At 46.9% G+C, this 27590-nt stretch overlaps 1 protein-coding gene across 4 annotated transcripts in view; it reads right to left on the bottom strand.

Annotated features, from left to right (window-relative positions):
- Positions 1 to 26922, bottom strand: part of LOC139049596 (uncharacterized) — a 279537-nt gene extending 252615 nt beyond the window's left edge. For 3 of the 4 annotated variants that reach the window (XM_070525168.1, XM_070525169.1, XM_070525166.1), the window contains exon 1: positions 26573 to 26922. In XM_070525168.1, coding sequence (XP_070381269.1) covers positions 26573 to 26574 — 2 coding nt within the window. In that variant the 5' untranslated portion in view covers positions 26575 to 26922. The remainder of the gene's footprint in view (positions 1 to 26572) is intronic. The other variant, XM_070525170.1, reaches the window with a different exon arrangement.
- Between the last annotated feature and the right edge of the window lie 668 nt (positions 26923 to 27590).

The raw sequence follows: 27590 nt of genomic DNA, 5'->3' as shown, positions 1-27590 counted from the left end.
CCGAGAACTGCTGTGCAGATCTCGGAGGTAATTCTGCAGCGTTCCCAGTTCATTATTTGGCGTACGTTGTCACTTTCTGATTGTTCCGCCCTTGTTTCATTTTTTTTGATGCGGCTTCTACACGACGTGACTGTCATATCAGATAAGTCTTCTATATTGTATTAATAGCTTGTTGTTAGTAATAAAGCTTACTCGCGCATTGGCGCTTGTGCTTGTCTTACCCTACAGCGACGCTCCTTGTTCAACCACTGTTAATTGCTTCGAGCCTGCATCCACCTGCGAATAGTATCGGTCTTGCTTTCCCTTCTTTGTGGTTTTTGCGCGATTCAAACATTTACGTCATGAAACCGCAATTATTCCCATCCCTCGCATTTCTAAACTTTACTGCATTTCCTTCCGAGCTAAGACAGCAGTCCCGTGGGATGAATTCATGTACAGAAAGAGTGTCGATGGCCTTACAAACTGCAAGTCTTCGATTATCCACTGGCCTATTGCACTAATTACTCAGGAATGCCAAATAAGAGGCTCCAGGTCAGATTTTTCTACCGAGACTGCGGGCACCGGTGGCATGTCGTGCATAATTACATGCAGTATGATTTACGTTATGATTTGCTGTTAATGCGAACACGGAAATTGCATTCTTGAACTTGTTGCCGCACAAGTTTAACACGAAAGCGCGAGCAATAATTTTTGCTGTTAGAGGTCTACCTAACGCGTCACATCAAACGTTTTTTTTTCCTGTCAAGCCGATGGCCCGTTCAGGTTATGTTTACTTAAATATTAACGAGGTCTCCTTTAACATGACACCTTGTTGCACGTGCTTGTAAAAGCTTCATGCGTTGCCTTCGGGGTGAATAGGGATTTTTCCAGGAGTTATTGGTAAGGTACTTCAGTATGGTAAGGAGAGAGCTTCTCGACAGTTTGAGCAGCACATGACTGCAACACGACTATGTAGAACGTTCAACATACAACGCAAGATATTACAAAACGAGGAGCAGGCGCTTTGCGCTTCAAGCTTGTCGTTACATGGAATGCCAGAGGGATACACAGAGGGCAACTAACATGCCTATCTCGTAATGGATTCGGTGCGTCTAACTAGCGCCACGACGTCACTCTCTTCCGCGACTCGCTTCCTCTGCTCTCCGCGCCCTTGTCACGTGCTCTAGGGTACTGTTCTGGACGTTGTCAAAGTGTGCCATATTGTAAAATTTCAAAGTGGCGGCATTTTGAGGGAATCATACGCATGCCGTAACAGCATTCTCGATCAACGAGAGCTGACAACACGGTAGATTCAAGAGCACGGCGGAATTGGACAATGTCCAGGAAAAAAGGTTCTAGCCCCTTCCTCCGCCAGCTACCCGCCGTTGCGGGTTAGTTAGCGGCTGTGGCATTGCGCTGCTAAGCCCAAGCTCACGGTATCAAATACCGGCCGCTGCAGTCGCACTTCGATGGGAGCGAAAAGTTGGCGGGCGATTCAACCTACAGCTGAAGTCACCCCGAGGGAGGTAGGGGGCGCTGTCACTCCTCGCGTGAATGGAACGTCGTACTCAAATCAGTTCTTTTGCATTTTTTTTTTGCAGCGAAGCTCTTAAGGGCTCGTTCCCCCAGGATCGTGTCCGTCTGTTAACACAAAACTGTCATCATCAGCAAGCTCGAGAGTCACCGTCTTCTTCCACAGGTGGTTCATTGGCGTCCCCTCGGCGCTACTGCGGGAACGCGCTCGTGCAACTGCTCCCGCGTTCCTCGACGCCATTGCTAATTAATTAATTAATTAATTGTACGAATTCTTTATTCACACAGAGACGTTAAAATATTTTACAGCGTATTACAGCGAAGCTATGAAGGGCCAGTTCCCCCAGGATCGTGCCCATGCGTGGACACAAAACTATCCATACGTGGGCCGATGCCGAAGATAGCGCAATGCCGGGCCGACCCGCGGCGGAGGTGAAGCAGGCGTTAAGCACTCCCCATACGTGGGCCGATCCCGAAATAAGTGCAATGGCGGAAGAGCCGCGGCGGAGGTGCATTTCGCCATTAAGGGGCCCCCATATACAACTTCGCACACGCGCGCGCGCGCGCGCGCGTGTGTGTGTGTGTGTGTGTGCGTGTGTGCGTGTGTGTGTGTGTGTGTGTGTGTGTGTGTGTGTGTGTGTGTGTGTGTGTGTGTGTGTGTGTGTGTGTGTGTGTGTGTGTGTGTGTGTGTGTGCGCTAAGACGGCTGCAATAATTAGAAAAAACAAAGCTTGCTCGTGAGAACGAGCGGTGCCCGGCATCCTTGCGGACATTACCGGCATCGTGAAACCCAACGCAGATAGCATGCAACGCTCGTCTTCGAAGTGATCGACATCGGCACCAAAGGTGCATTGTAGTAGTGGCTGCTCGCGGCATTGACGGCCTTGCAACTTCACCACGGGCCATCTAAATACTTCGTGTTCCTTAGCTTCAGACTGTTTAGACCAAGGCATATGCGTACGCATGGCAGCGAAGCTTCCATAGAAGCCCATAACCTCTTCTAATATCGGCTTGTGGAAACACCGCAGCGCCTACTACATTCCGCGGGTCCAACGTTCCAGCGTTGGCCGTTCATTGCTCGCTGAGCCAAGCCGGCATCACATAAAGACAGCACAGACCAGCAGATATGAAGCGTTAACAAGCGAGAACATTCGCTCGCGACCGGCCCATGGGTAGTGATAGGCCTAGTTATATAACGGCAGTCATTACACTGGTGAGCCTTGAGACTTTTGCATGAATGCAGAGCAGTGGACTCGGCCAGATTTCAAGATAAGCGCCCCGTGCATCTGTTCTCAGTGCCAACACACATCTTTTACTTCGGTGTCTAAAGAAAACCGCGCTCCATTTCAATATGTCACAAAAGACACACTTTCATGTTTACCAGCAGAGCACGCATGCCATCCGCAGTTTTCCTCCGGTACTGAACACATAGCTAAAACATCTTATTTAGTAAAAAGGCCGTTCAGAAATGATGTTACGGATCAAATCTTAGAAAGTTCCCATAGTATATATTGCCATTAAATTTTATGAGTACTTGGAAGGTACTTCTGGCTACATTACATTAAGTACGGTAATAAATAAACACCAACTTGGCTATGCGCAGTTTCTACCCATATTTCTTCCTCCATCGAAGCAAGCAGCCCGTGACTTAACATATTCTTATGGCACTGACTGTATTTTTTACACGTTTCCATAAGTGACGTAATCGATGTATAATTTTCATCAACTGGTGTTTTCTGCTCTTGAGGATGTCATCGCGCTAGAATCGCATGAACCAAATTTTCCCGCTTCGCCTTCGCGACCTATGGCAACAAATCTTGATCACAGCCGCTGGATATTTCCTTTTCTTTTTCGTCAAGCGGCCTTATTTTGGTGTTGTGCAGCGCTGCGAATGAAGGACACGGGCACAAGAAAGCAGAATGGGACAGACAAGGCTCGCAAGGCGCACGTTTTGCATCCCATCATTCTTTCTTGTGTCCGCGTCCTTCATGGACAACGTTGTACATGCTTGTGGCATATCAACAGGACCAAGCAGCTACCTTAGCTGTCTTGGGTTGAACTGCCCGTGCACAACAACGTCCTAATTTCACCGCATATCTCGGAGGATGTGGTGCCGCCAAGCAAACTTTACTTAAACCTATTTGGGCTCCGCCTCCTCTATGTGCGTCAACTGCAGCGAAAGGGTACAACGAAAAGTCTAAGTTCCTTGGTGGTCTCCAAGATTACAACGGCGCACCTTTGCTAGGAAGAGTAAAGGAAGAGGTGCGACATAATCTCGGAGCTCACATTTCTGCATCGTATAGGTACTTATTGTTACCGTGGGAGGCCGCTGCAAGTAATGACTACATGCAAAGCAAGTTTGCCGACGCAAGCTGAAAACCGAGGTGCCTGAATATAATCACAGTGTATGTCGATCTCTAAGTCAGCTCACAAATAATTAGCCTCCCTATTAGACATCATAAAATGAAATAAAATGAACGAAGGTGCATGTGGTAGATACAAAACCCCGCCGAATAAAAGCATTGACGGCCGGGGGTCGTGGCGTGCCCTTGTAATCCAGCTGCTAGGAGGCCGGTGCTGGGACGGGTTGAGACCGGGAGCTCTGCTCCTTGTTAACCTATGTTGATCAGGTGTCCGCGCTAAGCTGGGCGTCGATATGGTGACCCCGGGTGAACCCGGCGGTGACCAGGTCGCCTAAGGAGGAGCGAACCGGCCCAGGGCGGAGACGCAGCAAGCAAAAGCTCCCGCGCTCAGCAGTAGTGGGATCGCACCTGTGAATGGGCGGCTTGGAGTAGCCCAGTCGACATTTCCGGACGTAGTGCCTATTTTTTTTTTTTCCGTGGACTTAGTGCGCTTACTTTTTCAGATTGCACTTAGTCGTTCTAGGGAAACACGTGAACTTGCTGGCTTCTTTTCCTGGCATTCCATTTCGGGTGGGATATTTTTGTTGTCTGTGGACTCCTGTGCCTGACCACATACTGACAGTATCGGGTCCTGCAAACCCGAGGACGAGCACGACACCGGTAGGGAGACGATTGCAACCTACATGCTCATGTAGTTCACTCGGAGCGGCGACCCGATACCCAGGGTCGACTCCATCAGAATCCTGGCTATGTTCATCGAATCAGGTGGCGGCAACAGCACTGCGCTGCACAAGATCATAGCGAAGACCGACAACGCTTTTCGCCTCGTGCGAAGGGTCACGAGCATACATTGCGACCTCAAGGAGGACAACCTGCTTCGGCTCGTCAACGCCTTTGTGCTGTGTCACTTCACCTACACGGTGGCCGTGCACAACTGGCTCAGGGCCGAGCGGGAAAAGCTCAGTGCCCTCATGAGAAAATTCGTCCAGAGAGCCCTCGGGCTGCCCGTCAAAACGCATACTGAGGACCTCCTCCGGCTCGGCATACACAACACCATGGAGGAGATAGCCGAGGCTCAGGAACGGGCCCAGCTAACTCGGCTGTCCACCATGCCGGCCGGCAGGCGTATCATCGGGGAGATCGGACTCGCCCCCACCAAGAACTTGGCTGACAACACCTAAATCCCCAGGAAAATAGGGGAGAAGGTCGTAATCGGCCTATTGCCCCGCAACGTTCATCCAATTCACAACGCCGGTAGTCGCAAGGCAAAGAGCATTGAATATACTGAAGCAAATAAACAAGGACAAGATCGAAGCAAGCTTCGTGGACGCAGCTGCATACCGAGACGGCAAAGCTTTTGCGGTTTCCGTCGTGGACACGCTGGGCAAAGTCATCAACTGTGCTGCGGTCCGGACGACGGACCCCGAGGTGGCGGAGCAAGCGGCCATTGCACTCCCCATGCGAGACGGTCGGAGAGACCGGGTGTATAGCGATTCGTAAGCGGCCGTCAGGGCATTTCAGAAAGGGAGGGTAGTTTAAATCTGCAGGTAGCTTAAAACCGCAAATCTGCAGGTAGTTTGAAAACTGCAGGTAGTTTAAATTCTGAAAGGCGCAAAACACGGCGACAGCTTCATACACTCCATCCTTTGGTTCCCTGCCCACGTCGTGGCAATCGAGGGGTTCATCCGAACCTCAACGAGCCTGCCCACGAGGCTGCGCGTGGCCTTACCGACCGCGCTGGCCTCGGATCGGGCTACACTCAGAAGTGTTTTCCCGCCGCCTCACTCCAAGCTAAGCAGGCCGCAGGCGGTCAAGCTCAGACTCATCCAAATTAACTCCTACCCAAATCCGGCGTCCTTTAACAGCATATATCCTGAGATTTACCCGAATTGTTCTTGCCTGGCCTGTGGTGAGGCTGCTACTTTGTCTCACATGCTCTGGGAGTGCGGGTCGTTGGGCCCGAAATTCACCAAGGAAGAGTGGGACGCGCTGCTGCGAAGTGCCGTCTTTGTGATTGAAGTTGTGATTGGTGCAGACGAAAACTTGAGAGACCATGGTGCAAGGAAGGCAGGTGCTCTTTTCGCTGCAACATGGGGAGGGTAAACAGCCCCTACTTTCATATCTGAGACGAAGGCTCACATGATGGTCACGTCATGAATGCACCTAGAGCTTTCTTCCTTCCTTTTCGTCTCCCCCTTTTATGCGTTACATATTGCAATCATTCAGTTCAGCCCTTGGGCGCGGCCGGGCAGCCACCATTGACCTTTAGCGCAACCATGTGACGTGACGTCACGACAGCCGGAGGAAACGCTGGGCCCCAACTCGCGCAATATGCAACGCATTCTTGGCTTAACCAAGCTAAGCCTGGCCATTTTTTTTTTTTCGCTACGTAAGAGACCTGGCACACAAAAGAAATGTGAGAAAATATGTAATAGGCCGGGGCCGTGAACGTAAAGGTAACGTGGGCCCTCTTCGCCAATAAGGAAGAAGGCCGGAAGAGAAGTTTTGAGTGGGTTTTCACGCGACTTTTCGATACGTGTCGTCCTCAGATGTATTTTCACTTTTGAAGCGAAAGCGAGTAGGAGCCGCCAGGTAAAGGCCGCCACATCTCTTACACAGCATATATATATATATGTGTGTGTGTGTGTGTGTGTGTGTGTGTGTGTGTGTGTGTGTGTGTGTGTGTGTGTGTGTGTGTGTGTGTGTGTGTGTGTGTGTGTGTGTGTGTGTGTGTGTGTGTGTGTGTGTGTGTGTTTGTGTGTGTGTGTCATTCCTCTGGCTATTAGAGATGAAACAGAATAATGTAAACGAAGAACGTCGGTATAGCAGATACAAAACCCCGCCGAACAGAAGCAGTGACGGCCGGGGTTCGTGGCGTGCCCTTGTAATCCAGCTGCTCGGAGGCCGGTGTTAGAGGATGGGTTGAGACTGGGAGCTCTGCTCCGCGTTTGGCCCATGTCGATATGGTGAACCCAGGGGAACCTGGTGGTGGCCATGGTCACCTAAGGAGGAGCGAACCGGCCCAGGGCGGAAACGCAGCAGGCAAAAGCCCCCACGCTCTGCAGTAGTTGCACCTTGTGCTGCGTCTAAATTTGAATTCTCGTTACTAATATGCGTATATGTGCCTGAACAGACGTTTTCAGGGCAAGCTTTAAAAAAAAACATCCACGATCTCTTCCCCCTGTACTCAAAGGTAGAGCTTGGCATGACGCAACGAAACAGGATGTTCGTGTAGGTTCACAAGAACGCAATACGTGTTTCAGATTCCATTTTAGGGCTAACTTTGATTCAGCCTCTTCGTGATCATTTCCCACCCACGCCACAGTCCTAAAGAACCTACTACAGTGTACAGATATCCACTGAGGAGGGACATTGTGGTCATTTCATCGCGCAAAGTGAGGCAAGCGGGAAATTAGGGTCTAAGTTATAATAAAAGCCTGCCCTAATGGTGACGAAAGTTAAGCCCTCTCGAACAATACAAGTTACAACAGTCTATACGTATATAGAACTCTCCAGCTGGCACCAGCTTTGCTTCGCAGTTCGAATGTTTTACAAATCAATTTTACTGCAAAGTAAGTCATGGAAGGTACAGTCGACCAAAAAAGTTTACGGACCACTGGATCTCAGAAAATTCAAAATATACGAGCAGCCTTTAAAAGTAGCCGGTAAAATTGTGCATCACAATGTTGTTCGCATATGCCACAAAAGGCTGGAAATGGAAATAACAGTCTGTGTTTTGAGACTGAGGAGATATTCAGCTTTTTGTCAGATCTCTTGGTCCGTAAACTTTTTTGGTCGACTGTACATACATGAGCTTGACGAATTGTGCAGATTCCTTAAGCCTGAACGCATCAAGAACAGGCACCTATTGTCTTTGTTTGCAGAAAACTGTCAAAAAAATGCATGACCGGAAGTTTTCGAGGGTCATAGGGACAATGCTGCCACAGCTAGTGCGAAAAAAAAAGGTAATATGGCTTGAAGAGCTGGCTCAGCATCGCAGAACGTCTGTGTGCGGTGTCTAGCCGAAGAGCAAACGAATTGTCTTCCGTATTAGAATTCACAACTAAAATATTTATTTTTTTTTCGTTAAAAAAAACGGAATGTACGTACAAAGAAGGCCCCGTGATATACCTGCCTCAGACATAACATCTCTTCCCTTTCCGTAATGTGCAGCTGTTGAAAGTTCTCCGATATCCCGGATATTTTGTCGGCTTAGATCACCTGTACTCCCTGTTTGTCATCTACTGAGTCCAGTTTAAGTGTTTCAGTGAATACAGGTAATGTCAGTGTTGGAGCGCGAACTTCGGCGATGCTAGAATGAACAATTCTGTGTTGCTTGATTGATTAAACTTACTGCGAAGCGACCAAGTCTTAAAGTAATTGGGTGATGTACTGTATACACAGAACCAGCTACATATTGACTATATTGACATATGATCTGTAATTAATTAGCGAGCAAGAATTCCAAAAGGAAAACAAAAAAGCAACGAGTTGAGAACGCGTCTTTACTTCATTCCGTTTATAAGATTACTGCGGCAACTTTATGCTGGAAGCATTCAATAAGAAAACGAAGGAGATAAACATGATGGAGCGAAGTTTCCGACGCGAGCTGGTTTTGGGAGAAACGGGTGTGCGATCTCTCACACTCGTTTACGAGCTTCAAGTCGTCTAAATCATCTCAAGTCACTCACGAGTTTTTGGGAAATGGCAATTCCCCGCGAAAGTGCCTGCGCCTCGAGAGTTCCGCCATGCCGAAGGAAAGAGTGGGGGTATCGCGGTGTTTATTTCTGCGTCGTCATTCGCAAGGAAACTTCCATCTTTGTCGTTCACGAAACGAGACAAAAAAAAAAGTCCGCCACTGCTATCGCCTCTCATTTTGCCCACATAGCGCAATGGTTATTGCAGCGAAGCAAGTGGACTTGGTAGGAGTTCAGCGCGAAACGATCTCTAGGAGTGTCGACACCAAACTCTCGATCGCGGAGTTTGAGTTGTGCGTTAGTTCAATGCCACAACCCTCGAAAGGCGCGCTTGAGTGCGACAGCTTGATGACGCGGATTTTTCGGGCCAATATTTTCCTCGGCTTTCTGCTTGCGTTGGGAGAAAAAAAAATGAGACGAATGCGCAGTGGTTACCGAAGACGTCGGCGGCAAATAAAAACGAAGACAGCTGTGAAAAGAAGGCTTAGCACTGCTGACTGTCAAGGATTAAGTGCACAGGGTCTTTAGACGAAGTTAACAAAAGCAGCAATTTCAAGGCGGTTTAGTACAGCTCCTTGTACGAAACTCTAGCGCAAAGAACTTCGTTCACGTAAAAAAAAAATAATAATAATACCGTCGCCAGTTAAGGCTGTACCAAGTTCCGCACGTGCAAGACCCGAAAAGCGAACCGACTGTTATCCCCGCTAATGCCCTTAATACCTTTGAGAAGTTTCTTCATCGGTTCACTTGAAGGCACAAAACGAACCGGAGATAATTGACAATATCTGTGCGTCTGCTTCACCTGCTTCATGATTTGTGCCCTCTCTATAACTCCAGCATGAGACGATTTCTCGCGTGTCCTGTGACGCAATTCTGCAGGCCTGTTGGGGCAGTAGTGCGCCGGTAAAATGTTTTATAGTATGCAGTTTCGGCAATATTTCGGTAAGGGAGCGGTAGTTCCAAAGCCTAATGGTTATGGCTTAATACAGTATAATGGTTACTGTTTGTTCGAAGACGCTATCAATTTAGTCTGCATTAGGCAAAAATTAATAATAACAATAATAAAGGATATGGGAAGAGAGAGTGAGGCGTAAGAATGGTCAGTTCATGTTGCAATCAATTCTGTTTAATAATAATTTAGTTTGGCCACAGTTTGTTTATGTGTGTGTGCGTTTTTTTTTTCTCTTAGGAATCACGAAGAGGAAATTACAAATTTTCAGTTTATAGAATATTGTGAACATTACAGAGAGCGGAATCGATTCGAAAATCCTCTACAGGAACGTCAGATATGAGAACATCAACTATTCGACACAGCACACATTACAAGTAGCCACTTGTAATGTGTGCTGTGTGTAAAACGTTCTGAAAAACAATGAAAGGAGCTAACCCGCTACGTGATGACATATACTGATACCGAGAGCAAATAACCGGCAGAACTTCCAAGTAGCTTTACTACAACGCCTTGCAAATATCATTGAAACTTCTAGCACAGGTTAAATCAGATGTGTTACAAGATGTTTTCTACACATTTTAACTATTATTATCTTCATCAGTGCTTCTTTTTTTATGCACCCTCTTGCAATGCGCAATTGTCCGCACGGGACCTTAAGGGGAGAGATTCAGCAGTCACCTGCACTTCTTAGGCAGGTCCACAGACTCATTCAGTTTATCTTGCCGTGCGACCTGCTCCGTACGCAGTGCTGGAACGAATCGAGGCTATCAATGAAACTGTAGGCCATTTAGAGAGAAGCCTTCTTTATCTCTCGAGGGAGGCAATTCCGAATGCGCAAGCACTGTGGGTCCTTCTTAACCACGTCTCCCTATTTCAGTGCAGCGTGGTGGAAGTTGGGGCTTTGCACAGACACACCAAGTCCGACACTCGCTGTTGTGAGCTTGTCGTCCAGACAGCCATGTTTGATCCGCTCGATATTTCCCGGTATCACGCAGCTCACAACGTAGTATGATTGCTCGCTCCTTGTTTCGCACAAGTATGCGAGCGATAATGCTCATTTGCTCCTCTCAGTTTCGTTAGCCTCTCAATTCCGTTAAATAGATCCGTGAAGTTATGTTGCAGCGATTTCCTAATGCTCTCATATGGTTCGTTAACTACGTTATTTCCATGTAGCCTATGAGGCCTGCAACATGGTAATAACAGATGCGCTGTGTGATAAACAAGTGTCCATGGCAAACAAAGCGTTAACGTGAAATGAACGTATAACGTAGAACGAGACAGTAACGCCTACGAGACGGAACAAACTTCAAGTCCATCGGTATTCGCAGAAAAGCACGCTTCGTATGACCACACGTCAAACTTATTCACCACGAAAAAAGAAAGAACGAAATAAATAACATTGTGCCCGAAGCGTAAACACTTTCATGGCAGAAATAGGAAGCGAGTCGTCGGTGCACCAGGACATTCGGTTCTCTAGAAAACTACCAGTATTTCACAATGGGTGCTATTGCGACGTCACTTGTGCGTTGCGTTGCTCCTTATCATAACCAAGCCGCACTTCTCACCGGTTCAAAAGAACCCGTGTGGATTCGGAAGTGTTCTCATCTGATTTACGGCACGCCGAGATTTCTTCTTCCGACTTGCGCATTAACGAAATGCGCATTACCTTTTCGCGCGACTATTCTTGCGAGCGCTTGGAAAGTGAGCGTTGTGTTCACAAAGGGGCAGTGGATGGACAGACGAAGGTTTTGTAAGTAACGCCAAACGTAGGCATACTCTGGGTATAATGAAGACGCACGCACGTACGCACGGGCGCACGCACACAAGCTACTTAAATACGAATTTCTTCTCAATTTTTTGAATGAACAGAACTACTTCGCATAGCCCTTAAATTATCTTAGAAACGATGGATTCAAGGAATTTCGGCGGCAAGAGACTGAAAACCGCGGTGCCGCTAGGCCAGCGTGTTCGCTTAAAAGTGAACGTATTGGCTTATCAGCGCAGCTCTTAGGAAAAAGTTTGGTAAGTTGTAAGAGACGTTCGTATAGTGAAAGCATCCGATTTATTATCCGGAAGTGGGCAGTTCCTCTCACGAACAATTGTGGTGGGAAAGGAAGGAACCGTGGCGAAGAAGGAAGTTCCGAGATAACGGGGCGTTCAGAAAGTTTGTTGCCGGGAAGTCGCAATAGTTTTAGTTTAAAGCAAACAGAGAACAGCAGCAGGAACACATACGGGCACGGCATTAAACTTCGCGGCAGTTACCATTTCAGCGCATGCCTCGTCGAAGTTGTTCTCATCTGCTTGCTCGCAGATATTGTGAAGCTGTACGTGCAGCTTTGTAGCCTCGCTTGAAAGAAAGCATGTCGAAATGTCGAAAAATGATTATCTAAAATAAATATCGAAGGTGCATAAATATCGAGATGTCAAAGACATAATGTCGAAGAAATATTTGTCGTAACGTGCAAACTCACCGTGGCACATTGAGACACTATCGCACTGTCGGAATGTTTGTGGGCCCACGAACGATACATGCACTTATGACACATATGTAGTACGAGTGAAATTAAGAGAGCGCGGAAAAGGACATGGACATTACTAAACAACACAAGCGCTTTGTTCAGTTTTGTCCTTGTCCTGTTTCGCGCTTTCCTTCTTTTTTTTTTTTTTACTCTATACCATGCACCACCTAGCCCAGCAGCAGGCCTTGTTATGAAACATAATAGCGCACAGAATCAGAGAAAGACCGAAGAAAAGACGACTGTCAGTTCAGTCCGTCGGTGACGGCGCGCTACAATATGTCAGAATGCCGAACCGGCAAAGCCAATTAAAGCGCCTACAATTTCTATACTTGATCGTTTAGCAAAAAGTAACTTTGTTGAACACTATAATAAACTGGTCGCGGGTTCGAATTCATGGCTGCAGCGGTCAGGTTTAAATCAGAATCAGAAGTTTAGTATGCGGTTCTGTAAGGGTGCAAGCATTTGCTATACAAATCTTCCAGTCAAAGGCTGCGCGGCGACCTCCTGTACAAAATGATTATAAGAGTTAACGAGTAAACACAACAGTGGATGACAATAAAGTAGTGCGATGAGGTAAAAAAAACGAGAAAGAAAACTTCGAAACTGATAATAATGAATAACAACACATTAACAACGTCACAGTAGCAGGGCCACTATACAAGAGAAAAAAATCGCATCGCCAAGTCTCGAGGCAAATATTATTACTAGCATCATACAAAGAGCACTCATTGAATAGTGAGAACGCATACAGTGAGCCATTCTTGTCAGTCTGCCCCTTACAGGCACGCAATAAATAAAGCACTCGGGTGCAGATTTAAGCGCGCTATGAACAAACCAACTTGTCGAGACCAATCGAGGTGCGTTAAAGGGCGCGCTTTCATGTAAGTGAGCGCTACACAGATAGAGCACGCGGGAAAAAAGGCGGCTTACATTTGTAGCAGCCTCGTCCACTTTTGCATCCTGTATCTTCGCCGGGAGCGGTAACGAGCCCTTCTCTGATGGCCTGCAATTTCCTCGATAGCCTCGATTCTTTCCCACAACGCCTATGGGGGGATAAGTTGAACGAGTCTGTGGATTTATTTATAGATGGAGCGACAGAGAGAGAAAGAATGTACACATAGGGAACTTATCTAGAGGTAGCTATGGTGGCTACCTTGTTGCGGGGCAGGTCGATAATGGGGTAGAAGAAAAGAAAGAATGACGCGAAAAGGCACTGTCTATTTGCACGAAGCGTCAAAGGCAATGCGCGAGTACTGAGTTCTAGCGTGGTCCCAAATTCAGGAAATTTACTACGGCACAAAGCCGCTGTACAAATCTGCCATCACATCTCTATTGTTTGCTTTGTTTGTGCCATGACAAAAAAAGTTATGCTCTACTTGCAAATTGTCTCTAAACAAAGACAAAGTTCCTTGCAAACGCCAGCGAAAGCTCCGCTTAATCCGATCTCCACAGTATGCGGGGTCAGCGCAATATCTTGACGCTGTTTGCATGTAAACCTGACAGGCCATCGCTGCAATGTGCGATGAATGCATAGCTAAGAGTTTCTGGGGACTATGGACATGCAAAAGCGCCCGCAGCCTTAATTAGAGCTCATTGTGCTTTATCGCGTGCTGTGATAGCGTGCGGTGATCGTAACAGGCTGTGATTGTGTACCTGCGCTCTCTTGATCTCTCTATTCTATATTTCTACCTCCCACTCCCCTATTCCCCAGTGTAGGGTAGCAAACCTAACTTTCTCCTCTCATTAACTTGGTGTCTTTATCTTCTCTTGCCTCTATTATTTGCATGCCACAGCGACTGCAGCATCAAAAGAGCAAGGACAATTGCCATGGTTTCGAAAGTTGTAACTTATTCAAGCTTGTGTGCGTCTTCCGTTATTTAATTATTTATTTTTACTTATATATTTATGTATTCATTTATTTGCTTTCTTTATGTTTATATTATTTATGTTTTGATCTCACGGAGAGGTATATAACTGAGTGTGCGATCATTTGCATATCGCGGCTTGTACGCGGCCTGCTGTCCTGACATTTCACTGTGCGGTAAGTGAGACTACACGAAACCACGAAGTACGCGGATTACAGCCTCCGAGCTCCTTCAGACGTGTTGCACCTTAGGGTGTCTCACATGTTGCGTACAGACAACGGGCAAACTGTTTCTCGACGTTAGGCATTTCCTCCTAGACACATGGACCACGCGTCTCGGCGCTCTCCAAACCTGCTCTCACGGTAACTGCTGGCTAACGCTGCTTTCACTTACGCCCATTGTGTAGAAGAAGAACAAAACTTTATTCGTAGAAAGAACCTCGTTGCCCCTAAAACGGGGTAACGCCGTGTGGTCGGGCCCCTATTCCAAGGCACCGCTGGCCCTCGCCATCCTTTCTGCGAAACAGGAAGATGTAGAGGCGCGAATTCCCCTCGCGGTGTTTTCTCTTCTCTCTCTCGATCAGTCTGGGAAAAATACGATTTAGTGTGCTCTTACACGCACACAGTTCCGCTAAAGTGTTTTTATTCGCCTGATTTCGGTAAAAAAAATGATAATAATATTAATGATGATGATGATGATGATGATGACCTCTTTTTTTTCTCTATTGCCGGTTTTGACATACACAAACAATACACAAAAAATAAAACATGTCAACAAGCATTTTACTGGCACGACATAATAAAATTTTGCCAATGCTGCCAGTTTATCTAGCAAGTCAATCCATGTCAAGTGTAATCTATTAACAGAAATCATATCAGCGTCACTGTTCCGAGATCGACCAACCGATCAACTGACTATCGATCGCCCAAACGACCGACAGGACTGTGTTCACTTGGGCTAGTTGGTACATAGCTTAATGGGTTAAAAATACAGCGTGAAGACAACCTTAGGATAACGGTTTGTTGTGCCAGTTTCTTGCCCATTTATTCTGGCTGGCCGGCTAATGGCCGGCCGTTCTACCTACTTCTCCATTTACCTGCCTGCCCTGTCCTGCCCTGCATGTCTCATGTGCATGCCGCAGCGACTGCAGCATCAAAAGAGGGGTGTCAAGCATTTAGGGCATGAAGGGCATGCATTCCTGCTTGCGCTGCATGCCCTGCCCTGCCTGCCACCTTGCTCTGAACTGCACGCCAGCAAGCCAACCAGCCAGCCAGCCAGCCAGCCAGCCATGTTCGAATTTATCCTACTATGCCTATTCCTGCTCTTTGATCTGATGTCTGCGGCTGTCCTTCCCATTCTTAGCCAATCGCCCAGAAGGCGAATGTGCCACTGTGACACAATGGGCACAGAAGCCTTAAATAAATTTACGTGTACAGTACTTTTTCGTGCCTACACAACTCAACAGTATTCTTCCTTCGACGAGCATCGCCATCGTCTTCGACCTCGTGGCTCAGAGAAGCTAACAGCTACGGACAACAAGTTTCCGCTCTCATCACCCACTATTGCGACTATACCTGACTAACTCAAACAAGCTCCGCGCCGTTTAGATTCCGGCATTTCGTTGGACCTGCCTTGCAGGATACCACGCAAGTCCAACCTGCATTTTTTTAATGCGAAAGCATTATGTGTTCCCTTACGCCAAAATCCAACGTCGTCATCGGCGTGACCGAAATATGGTACCAAAAATGGCGGATAGTGCGAAGAGTAAAAAACACATAAAGATGGTCTTATTGACGCCAAATTTCTCAGGGAGGTTCCTGTAAAATTAATGGCTTTGAAAAGCAAATTTGTTGCGTTTCAGTTCGGGTGTGAGACGAGCACACTTTTCGGACGCCTCGGCAGCTCCACTGTTATGACTCACTACTGGTGCGTCTAGTGCGTGCGTCATTGCACACGTCACGCCACAGCCATCTGGCTGAGTAAACGTGTGCTAGCGTGTTTGTCACTGGGCGCACTCACTGTAGGCTACACTCAATCGAAGACAGTTCACCAAAGGGGCTATAAAGCTTTCGCATTCCCACACTTAAGCAGTCTTGACGTGTCTGTGCTGATATACTTTTTTTTCGTTCACGCCGAGATCAAGTGATTCCATTCTTATGTCAGGAAGAACGTTGTACTATCACGTGCATCCTTCCTAATAAAGCATGCAGCCAAGAACTCGGTGGTGCAAGGTTTTCAGAAATAGCCTACACTTTCTAGGAGCCACCCGAAATCTCTGAAGCGTGCTTTACAAAGGTGGCTAAGGTCTGAGGTCTGCAATTCAATATTTCAACCTCCCCGCGTCTACGGCGCTGAGTTTCATCAAGCATTCAAGCGCGACTGCTCCACTGTCCGCTCAAAGGTGGCTTGTCCAGGGAGCTGCAAAGTGTACTAGAGCAAGCGATATTGAATAATTCAAAGTGCAGCGTGCTTACGCAGGTCCTTCATTACAATGCAATGGGAATTACAATGCGAACATAAAAATGCACCAATAAAGAACTAAGAGCGACTATTTACGACGTCCACGTTACCTGGAACGCTGCGGCACGCCAAGATTGGTCGGCTATTCTATACGCAAGGGGTGCTTAAACCGCGTCCTCAAGCTCTCACCGAAAGCCGTGTTTTTTGTTGAAGACGAGAGGTGCAAAGAAGCTTGCTCTAAGAAATTTAAAGGTGGAAACACTGAAATACGAAGGTGCGTTTCCGACCACCTTCTAGCTGCATTCATCATAGGTCACGCGGCAGGGTTCAGGGCGGCATGAATAAGTAAATTTGGACAACAAAATCGGATCTTGCCCCGCTCACCCAAGGCGCAAGCTCTTTGAGAATGGATGAATCTAAAGCGAGCCAGGTGGTGAGAGACCCCAGAATGCTGCGAGCGAGAGTGTGACGTTGCAGCGTACTTATCAGTCTTACAAAAACATTCAAGGAATGCTTTTTTCCCGGGCGTCTGTTGTCTGTTGCTATGCTCCCTAGGAACAAAGAGCACGGTGGCAACTACAAAGGACCCATAAAACCAAGCCTAACGTAACCTAACGTTGTAAAGCAAGAGGCTCAAGGCAACCATGAGCTGAGTACATGAACATGCGGAATTACGGTTACGGGGGCCTATCTACAATACCTCAAAACTACTTCACGCAGTAATATTTATCAGCGCACACCACTAACGTGACCCTATAACGGCGAAATCACGAGAATTATGCTGCATCATATGAACTTTGCAGACGGTGCTGCTTCTCATTTTGCCTCTGAAACGGCCAGCCATTCCAAAACCTTAGCCTATAGCCTACAGTTTCACTCACCACAGAACAAAAAAAAGGGCATATACAAAGAAAACAGTGCTTGTTGGAGACTGACCAAGGATCGACAATTTTGACCATTTTCTGTGCGTATTTGTGCCTCATATGATACAACATTCGCAACCACTGACTAATAAAAAGCCGTTTCGTTCAACGCACAATCCTGATAGGCAAGATGCTCTAATACGAGCTTTAAACAAAGGCAAACGTCGGGAATGGCTCCCGACGTTTTAGCTTCAAGAGGCTCGAGAATTCACTTCAATGATCAACTACTGTATGCGCTGTTTCTCTCTCTCTCTCTCTCTCTCTCTCTCTCTCTCTCTCTCTCTCTCTCTATCTCTCTATCTATCTATCTCTCTCTCTCCTGATAATACGGTGCATCATTCAAGGTCGGTTATAAATTCGCTCTTCTGTATTCGTGGACTACTTACTGAGGTAAAGAAATGTAAGCTACGCAGGAGAAACGCGCGCAATACAAGAGGCTCCATTTTAAAAAAAGAAAAAAAAAACACACCGCTGCATGTACTCGGCGCAGTGACATACGCGCAGAAGCTCCGCCCATTCAGTTATCCCTTCATTGCGACATTTGCCCGCAAGGTAGGGTCTGGGAAGAGTTCTGGCTGCTTATGTAGGACAATATGTCATCACAAATTGCTTCATTGTCACAAATTATATATATATATATATATATATATATATATATATATATATATATATATATATATATATATGGCAATCATTTTACCTTTCATGAAATTTTTAAACATCGCCTTTGGCAGATAGCGTGACTATTGACCTCCAGCTGGGTTATTCGTAGAGGCCGACATTACTAGCGCGAGAAATCGAAACAAAGATTCAACTAATTAACAAATGTTCACTCACTCACTCACTCGAACGCAGTTTACCTTTCGCGATCCTGGCATATATGACAGATTGTGATGTATCCCTTTCTAGCCTTTCAAATCGCGTGATCTTGACGATGCGGTCATGGCTGAACTGCACTCGAGCGCGATTTCAATGCATAGTCACGAGTGCAAAGTCACCGAGTGCATAGTCACCCGTGCATAGTCACGAACGTGTTCGGGAACGATCGTGTGAGAATTTCCGAAAATGAAAGTCGCGCAAGAGAGTGATAAGCCTGACGCTGACGATTGAAATAGGTTCTCGGAGTTAAACGAATGAGTAGCTGAATACGCTAATTTTAATAATTAGCGATATTGCTTTTGTAAACGCTGGCGCAAAATATTTCTTGCGCTATACTTTTCACACAGTCCGCACCAAACTACACGAGCAGACGACGATTCTCCATGAAGCGTACTGTGAACACTAGATCCGTCCCTCTCTCATTTTGAGGACAGCGACAGCCGTGGGTTGCATTCGGCTGTTTGAATTGAGTTTTTCTCTCGTTAAAGTTTTGTCTTTCTCACAAGGTGCTCGCTACCTCAATATATTTAATCAAATCAAATGAAAGGCTAGAAGTACTGAACTCAGTGTTATCTGTGCTAAAGCAAGACAATTATGCGAGAACATATGCAAACGCCAGCGCTCTTACGCAATTCTACTTTCTTTTCTCGCTTTTCACGATACCCGAGAAATGTCTGTTACTACGCAAGAAGCTTCTTTGCACAAGAAAAGGCCTAAGCAAACCGAGCCATGCGGCGTAGTTAGGCAAGCGAGCTTCTCGCAATTTGCTTAGTCACCTGCCTGTAAGCAAACGCTCACACGTGAGCACACACACCGCCAAAAAAGCGGAGTGCGCAAGCGTGAATGAAAGAATCGGGGGTTCCTTTGTTGATTCGGCTCGCCGTATAGCTCTGAACCGCAAATGACGTCACATACATCGCCATTCAGCGGGCGCGCATTCTTCGACGCTGAGAGAATAACACACCAAGAAATCAAGAAAGGCCTGCATGGAATAACGTTTTGTAAATGTGCCCTGCGAAACTGGCTGCCGCTCTTGTCATTCGCAGAGGCAGCTCGCGATGCATCACCTCGTGACACGAGGAGAACTTCTGCAACCAATCGTTCTTCTCGTGGCACTTGTTTTGTGGTGTTCGCTCGCTAAAGGGGCCCTTTCATTTAGTCCGAAGTCGTTTGAAGCAAGGAAAAACGTGCCCGGCGCGCCTCTTGAGAAAGGCCGCCCGTGTGAATGTTTTGCGAAGTCGAACACTGTCGGCAAAACAGCTTGCTGCAGGGTGGACTATGAAGACGATACCACGAAGAATTCACAAGAAGAAACGAAGTCGTCTCAGGAAGGATCCGCAAGATTTTACGAGGATGAACAGGTGAGTGATGGACACTCAGACACAGGGTACCACTAAGAGAAATTCAAGCATATGAGAGGTTCCAGAATTAAAACATATTTTGATTCAGCGAGGGCGCGGTTAAAGTGGTTCACTTCCTACTGAATCATAGGCGCAGCTGCAACGCTCCAACGTCATTTGGAGATTGTATTGTGAAACAAAAGAATGATTCACGTGAGGACCTTAATGCTTTTGGTAATGTTGAGGTAAGGATTGACTTGGCTACCAATAACAAGCTCGGTGTTCCAGTGCACAGGGCATCCCAGGAGCCCGCCACTATGCACGTGTTCATCGCGAAGCTCACGAATAAAGTTTGTGCTCCAGGAAGAGCGAAGCTTACGTTTGCAAAAAATAATTTTGCTCGCCTGCGAATTCTTAGTATGACAGCTCTTAGGACACGCTACCGAGATTCCTTGGATGCATCTGAACAGCCAGACGGACGCATCTGCACTGACACTATAAACAGTTTTTTGGCACCTTTTGCTCTTGAACTTCCCGTATTCCGTGCATTGCATTGTTTTCTTTTTTCTTTCTTTCTTCATTTCTTTCTTGCAGGCGCAAAATGCAAGTGCGACGGAATCGGAGGTCGCGATGACGGAAGAACTCCCCGCAAGACGGAGAAAGCGAAGCCCCCAGAGAGGCACCATGCCACCGAGGAGGACACCCCGCCCTGTGCAGTATTACATAATATATCGCTTGTGGCGATACTGGCCTCACGCGCGGGTTGTGGCAGTGCCCGTCAGGGGGTTCGCAAACTACACTGTGCTTCGAGTCGGAAAATAAACGAGTGAACGCGGAGTGCATCTGCGGTGCGGCACATTTCCTGTCCTCAAGGCCAGCGGTGATCCTTCGTCAACCGTTCGACCTATAAGATCAAGCAAATCGGAAACCCCGTTACTGCGGCTCAGAATTCCGCGACTGATTATCAGCAGCTTCAGACCGTCCCTGTTAAATCTGAGAGAGGCTGAACGGCGTTGGCAGCTGGCGTACCCCGATAACGCGAAAGTACTCGACAATTAGTATAGTTTATGGTAGCACGCTGGAGCACACCGTCCGGCTAGTTAATTAGCTTTTAATTGCTACAAATAGCTTGAAACGTGAGTGTTGCCAACCTACCGCATTGCCTCTCTCGTCTCTTCTATTAATGCTCCAGTGTAGGTGCTGAGGTGCTACTCGGCGCCGTGTCAGGTTTGCGGGTTCGACTTCCGGCATCCGCGGATGATTTCCAGTGGGAGAAGAACGAAAAAAAAAACCCTCCTGGGCTTACATTTTGGTGCACGTTAAACATGCGCTAGTACGTCAAAATAAAACCGAAGTTTTCCATCACGGCGTCTCTCACAGCCCTTCTTTCTGTTATTTTGGGCACTTTAGTTCAATCAGTCAGTCAATCAATTTTTTTTCATAGATATATACTATCATTATATATATATATATATATATATATATATATATATATATATATATATATATATAGAGAGAGAGAGAGAGAGAGAGCCAGGACACCAGCAACGTTTCAAGAGTTCTAGCAGGGGTCTGTTGTTACATACGTGACCATCAATGATCTACAAGACAAATAAAATAAACACCGTTATCACAATGACTGAATAATCAATCGATACAATAGATGAACTAATCAATCAGTCAATTAGAGGTGCCTACAGCCGGGCTCCAGATTTCATCCCCTTGTCAGTTCTAAAGGATATGATGATGATGATGATGATGATGATGATGATGATGATGTCGTGACGAGTTCCGTAGCCGTACAGGTGCTTAGATTAGATGACATCGCGTTCGGTCTGCAATGGGCAAGAAGACTTACTGTCTCTTTTCCTTCCATGTTCTACATTTCGGCCATCATCTTTTCTTTTTTTTTTCTTCTGCAGTTCAGACACTACGTGTTCACTTAGTCCATTTCACGCGGGACTGTGCGCGTGAAGAAATCTCGCCGGGAGGTGGACGGCCGAGGGCGAAGTGGCCCACGGGAATGAGCGTACATGAAACACGGGAGCAGCCGACGTTGCGATTCGTCTCGGAGGAGAGCGAATTTGCATGCTAAAAAGGTCTCACCGGACCCCAAATCAGGCCTCGTAATCTGGACTCGCCTCACATGACGACTTTGCCCAAGTGGGCCCAAACCGCAATCTGGAGTTAAAGTCATAGCATTTTGTCCACCATTATTTTTCTTCTTTTTCGATCCCTCCAGATGCAATCGCCAATCCCGCCCCCTCGTCGTTTTCTCTGAACTTGGTTCGCTACTTTTTTCCCCCCTTAATTCGAAGTGGGCAGCCTTGCGAAATCCCACCTCAAGTAAGTAAAGCTTCTATGCATGGTCGCAGCCTCGCACTATGCTGGAAGTTCATTAATGCTCTGCGTTGAGAGTGAACTTGAATCCAAGTGCTGAAGTCACTTTATCGTGTACACCTTTTTGACAGCCCTTGGGAAGCTACGGGTTTCGCATACATGGTCGTCGGACTCCCCTCGTGCGTGCCTAATGCAGAGCCTGACGTCCACGCAGGGCTCGTGCATATTTGAGCCTCGCAAATTACATATGCGAGAAAAAAGAAGCGATGAAAAATTGTAACGCTGGCGCCGTCATGACGGTAGATCCACTTCAATCTTGCCGTGCAAATTAGCGACCGGGATTCGATCGAATTTCCGGCACTGGCATGCACACAATCAGGACGGGTATAAAGTTCAGATTCCCTTATACAAAAAGAAAGCGGAGCGCGGGGAGGGGCGGGGGGGGGGGGGGGGAGAGAAAGCGAAAATCTTTCGTCCCTATTTAATTCTTATGGCTCAGTTGCTGTGAACCGTGTAGTTATGACTTCTCTACTTCTCTATACATATAAGACGCTTACCGAGCACTTAATATTCCCAAAAAAGCCCGCATATAGTGCGCAATGGGGTGCCCGCGCACTCTGTTTCGCATTTTTTTGCGAGAGACTGCACTGATCGACTCGTGGTGCAGACATATACTCATGAGACAGAAAGGAGACGCTCAGGCGGAGCAAGTTGCAGTTGCCTCTGCGAGACGAATACCGCCTTTATCGCCATCACCGCCACGTCGTTGAAGATGGCTGGCTCCGGCGATTCGCCCGGAATCTTCGCGTCTAGACAAATACATCGTCGACGAATACAGCGACAAAGGCTTAAGCGTATTTTTTGCTCATGAAGGTTGAAGATAATAATAATCAGTCAGAGAGAGAGAGAGAGAGGGAGAAGTTTATTGATACGAAATGCAGAGAGGTCGGCCTGAGGTATATTCCTCTAGCCAACTACTCGGCGTTGGGGGAAGGGCGAGAGGGAAAGAAAGAGGGAAGAAAGAGGCGCATGATGGGGGACGATGACGAAAGAAGGAAGATGTAGAACATATGGAAAGCAATTTGGCATGCTCAAAGCCTACAGTCCAGGCCCATACTTTTTAAAAAGTTCGGTAACGCCTGGATGGCATGTCAATCAAATATTATAGTACCCAGTAAGAGAGAGCGCGATAACAAAGCACTCTTTTGGTAAATAGTAAATGGGGAAGTTGACCGTGCAGGTTGTATTTGGGGCCGGAGTTACGCAAAGCTCTTTCCAATCTGCTTTTATTCCAAATCCGCTATTAAGCTTCCGCGGCCCAAATGGCTCGGGCCAAGCCCCGGGTGAACGGACGCCGGGCCCATTTGCATGGCGCTCGAGCCATTTTGACCGATCGCGGAAGCCTAGTCGCGTATTTGGAATATAAACAGATATGTCATTCCGGCCCCGGTTTGCTACCCTACACTAGGCGAGGGAAAAGAAAGTACCAGGTGTCCTTAGCTATTGCCTAAGAGACGCGAAGGCGAAAGCCTTGCAAAGCCTACTGCAATTCACCTTAATCCATCTTAACCCACTTTTATCCTCCTTCATAGACTTTAATTGACCTTAAGGCAGTTTAATCCACCTTAACTTACCTTACTCTACCCTAATCCAGCTTAATATTCCTTTATCTACCTGAACACACCTTAATCCACCCTCATCCTCCTTAATACAGCTTGATCTACCTTAGTCTACACTAATCCACCTCAATCAAATCACGAATCAATCATCAACTTTGCTAATTATTACTCATCTCTTATACATGGCTGGACATGATTTGGCTCGCTTCTGGCCTTCCGTGGGTCACGTGACATTTTCACAACCTCACAACGCGACCTTGAGACGAAAATCTAAGGCTTTCGCCTTGAAAAAGGAAATGGAGGAGAAGTGGACAAGAAGTGGTGCGCGCGCACTAATAACACCGCTCACCGGGCATTCGAAGGCGGTCGCTGAGCCCAGCCCAATTTAAAGGGGCACTAAAGAGAAAAATTATTTCCTCTGCATGAGTAAATTACCTCTCTAGGACACCAAAAACAGCACTCTTATCCCAATAAGACGCCAGAAAAAGCACAAGAACGAAAGACGGGTGGCGACGCCTCCTTGAATTTCCCGCACCTGGTCACTGTGACGTCATGGATATTGATGGCATCTTCTAGGGCGTAATTAATTATATAGCGGTACAGATTGCCCACATTGCGTTCTAGAGGAACCATTTATTAAACATGGCAAGTTTCGGGAACCTTTACTCAGCCAATGCGGCCCTAATGCGAAAACACACTTTGGAATCCTACCCACCGTGGTTGCTCGGTGGTTATGGTGTTAGGCTGCTGAGCACGAGGTCACGGGATCGAATGCCGGCCACGGCGGCCGCATTTCGATGGGGACGAAAACACCCGTGTGCTTAGATTTAGGTGCACGTTGAAGAACCCCAGGAGGTCGAAATTTGCGGAGTCCTCCACTACGGCGTGCCTCATAATCAGAAAGTGGTTTTGGCACGTAAAACCCCAAATTTAATTTTTTTTTAACTTTGGAATCCCTGACGTCACACTGACGTACCGGCGTCTGGGCTTCGGCGCGAAAGTGAAATATTGACACTTCGAGCTTCATTTTCTCATCTAATAATTAAACTGTTATTGTGAAATGACTGCCTCCACTGTTCTCAAGCAGTGCTTTATTAGTCTAAACTGATTTGTTGTTTCGCTTTAGTGTCCCTTTAAAAAGTGCCCAGGAACAGCTACAGAGTCTGTGTATTGGGACACTAAAAAATTAATATGCAAGAAGCGCGATCTACCGACGGAATATGGCAGCGCACTTCGAAAACAATGATGTAACACAAAATGAATAAACACGAGTATTCTGTGTTACGTCGTCGTCGCAAAGTGCGCTGCCATATTCCATCATGACTGACCAACAAGCCCTGCAGTGCATCTTAACTTAGCGAAAGGGCAAGCGTGGGAGACAGAACTCGAGGCAGAAGAGCAAGTAGCAAAATTTAATAATAATAATAATAATAATAATAATAATAATAATAATAATAACTCATATGCAACAAAACAGAAACAAACGAGAAGGCGGCCGTGAAAACGAGTCAATTGCACCTTGTACATAATACAGCAAATGAACTCAAACCAATCAGTACAGGCACAAAACGTATTTCACGCTTTCCCTTTCTTCTTCTTTTTTTTTTAAATTCGAGCCATAGGTCAGTGACTACTGTTTGCCCGTCTCAATTCATCCGCCTTTACGCTTCGAACTCGCAGGCACTATCGATCTCGCGCGAGCCCATCAAATGAACAGGCCCTTGTTCTATACGTTTACTAAAATTATGCACAATAACGGGAACTGTGCCTCGATACACTATTTTGCTATATATGACACAAGAACAACTGCGCGGGAGTTCGCAATAGTAACACAGACGTAGCGGGTTTTTCTCTTTTTTTCTTTTTTTTTCTTTTTTTTACGTACTACTTATGTGCATTCGAGTAAGTGATTATAACTCGAAGAGGCAGTGAATGGAGACATGCACCTATTAGTTCCATAAGTACTCACATTTTAGAGGTTCTACTGTCCGTGACCATGACCTGATGACTCCGGACGATGATGATGTCCTTCTCTCTCTTGGGCAGCCGTTCTCACTGCCCGCAAAACCGAGTACTCAAAAATTTTGGTCGACGAAAACTACGACACACATTTTTGTGGCAGATTGTGGCGCGTCGAGATGTAACCCACCGAGGAACACAAAGTTGAAAACAAAGATAACAACCTCTCCCCGTGTGCAGATATGCTGCGCGGATAAAAAAAAAAGTATTCTTTAAGTCGGCAAACTTATCAAACTAGGCGCTCACTAGCTCAGCCTTACTGGCAGTAGAGTTAAAAACAAAATAATTTCGTACGTCGTCAACTTCTACGTGGCGTGAGGAAAGCAGAATTTGAGAAATGGCCAGGTACTACGGCGTAAGCGAGCATATTTCGCTGACGTATTACGAATAATGTCCAGACACACAATCGCCACTATGTCAGACCAATGTCAAAACTATTGCTGAAATGGTCAAGCGCAATATACAAGAGGCGTCAACAGATTACGCCAACATTCAACGAGAGACTGACTGGCACAACATAAAAACTATCGCTCGCAAACGAGCCCAACCGTCCGCTTTTCCCTCCATTTCTGGCGCATATCAAATAAATAAATAAATAAATAAATATATAAATAAAAATAAAAGATAAAATAAATAATATTAACTACTAATAGGCCTTTCTCCATCCATCGTCGGCACTTGAAAAGGAAAAAAATAAATATTTAAAAAAAAGGCGGGAAGGGTGCCGCTGGCCCCTCCACTAACTTCGACATGCCTTTGCCAGCGAGACACAACATGGCGCCTTCACCCTCCAAGAAGGAATGGCGGGAAGGAGGACGGCGCCGGGACAAGCTTTCACGGACGGCGCCTTCCCGATTAACAAGCTTTCACCCTCTATACACGCCGACATTTCACACAATTACGAAAAACCACTGCAGAACCAACTTCTCAGGTACAAGCGCCGCCAAACTGCCAATATCACAAGCAGGTTTCTTTCTTACTTTTTTTTTTGCGAGGTTGCATAATTATTCGCTTCCCAGTACGTGCTTATAACTCGAAGAGAGAATGAATAGAGCAATGCGCGTATTCCCGTTACAAGTACTTACATATAAAATCTCTGCAGTGCGCTCCCAAGGCCTAGCGAGGTGGATGGTGCTCCTTTCCTGGGGCCGCTGTCTCAGCTGTCCGCACAACATACCCTTAATGTCTCGTCGACGAACACCCGGAGGAACACGGAGTTTTGTGGCACATCAAGATGTCTAAAGCGCCGATGAACTCGAAGCAACTTGTATCGTCGAAATGTCCAGCCGGCCCCCGACCACAAAACATGATGCAGCGATCGCGCAACAGGTCCGTTACGCTTCCCGCCAAAAAAAATGACCACGGTTGCGCGGGCGCCGCAGACAACAGTCATCGACGCCGTCTCCGGCGCAACTGCGAGCACTGGGTTCGCGCCTTCGCAGGTGCCGGGTCATCGGCCTGGCTGTTAGTGCCGTGTGCAGGGGCGTTTTCTTACTGGTTAAATTGAGTCACGAGATCTGCCGGATCGCAAGTAGAGGATGAGTGGAACAAACGAACGACGAGGGGAAAGAGGAAGGCTACGCTTTGCGCAGTGTTACGCGTGTCCTTGAACTTGTTTACTGCTCCGGCTGTGTCGATTTTGGCGGGAAGACGCGGAAGAAGTAGATGTTTGATGTACTCGCCGAAACCCAGCTGTGTATATGTTGACGGAAAAATGCAGAAGAGGCAGATGTTTGATGATGACATTCTGCACTGTTTGATGCGGGCATATTTCCGCTACATCAGCATTCCGTTTGTCCCGGGTAACTGCATTTATTGCGCTCCCAGTCGCTCGGTTCCTTCTAGAACATGCGATCCCAAAATAAATACCTGTGCTTGTACTGGAGAACGTAGAATCAATCGGGAGTGTTTAATAGAAAACAACTGTTACTTGCGTTGTGCTGTTGTGTGCTCGAACTGGCATCGGTAAAAATTTACGAAGAGGTATACTCTCTCCTTGCGTTTTATCCCGCGGGTCTACTTGTCCGCTTCTGCACGTTTGTATGTGCGTGTGTGGTTGTGTGTATGTGCATGTGTACATGCGTGTGCGTGCGCGCGCGCGCG

Source organism: Dermacentor albipictus, chromosome 9 (genome assembly GCF_038994185.2).
Source record: "Dermacentor albipictus isolate Rhodes 1998 colony chromosome 9, USDA_Dalb.pri_finalv2, whole genome shotgun sequence".
Lineage (NCBI taxonomy): Eukaryota > Metazoa > Arthropoda > Arachnida > Ixodida > Ixodidae > Dermacentor > Dermacentor albipictus.
Note: the sequence above shows the minus strand (reverse complement) of the source record. Positions and strands in the feature narration are given on the sequence as shown.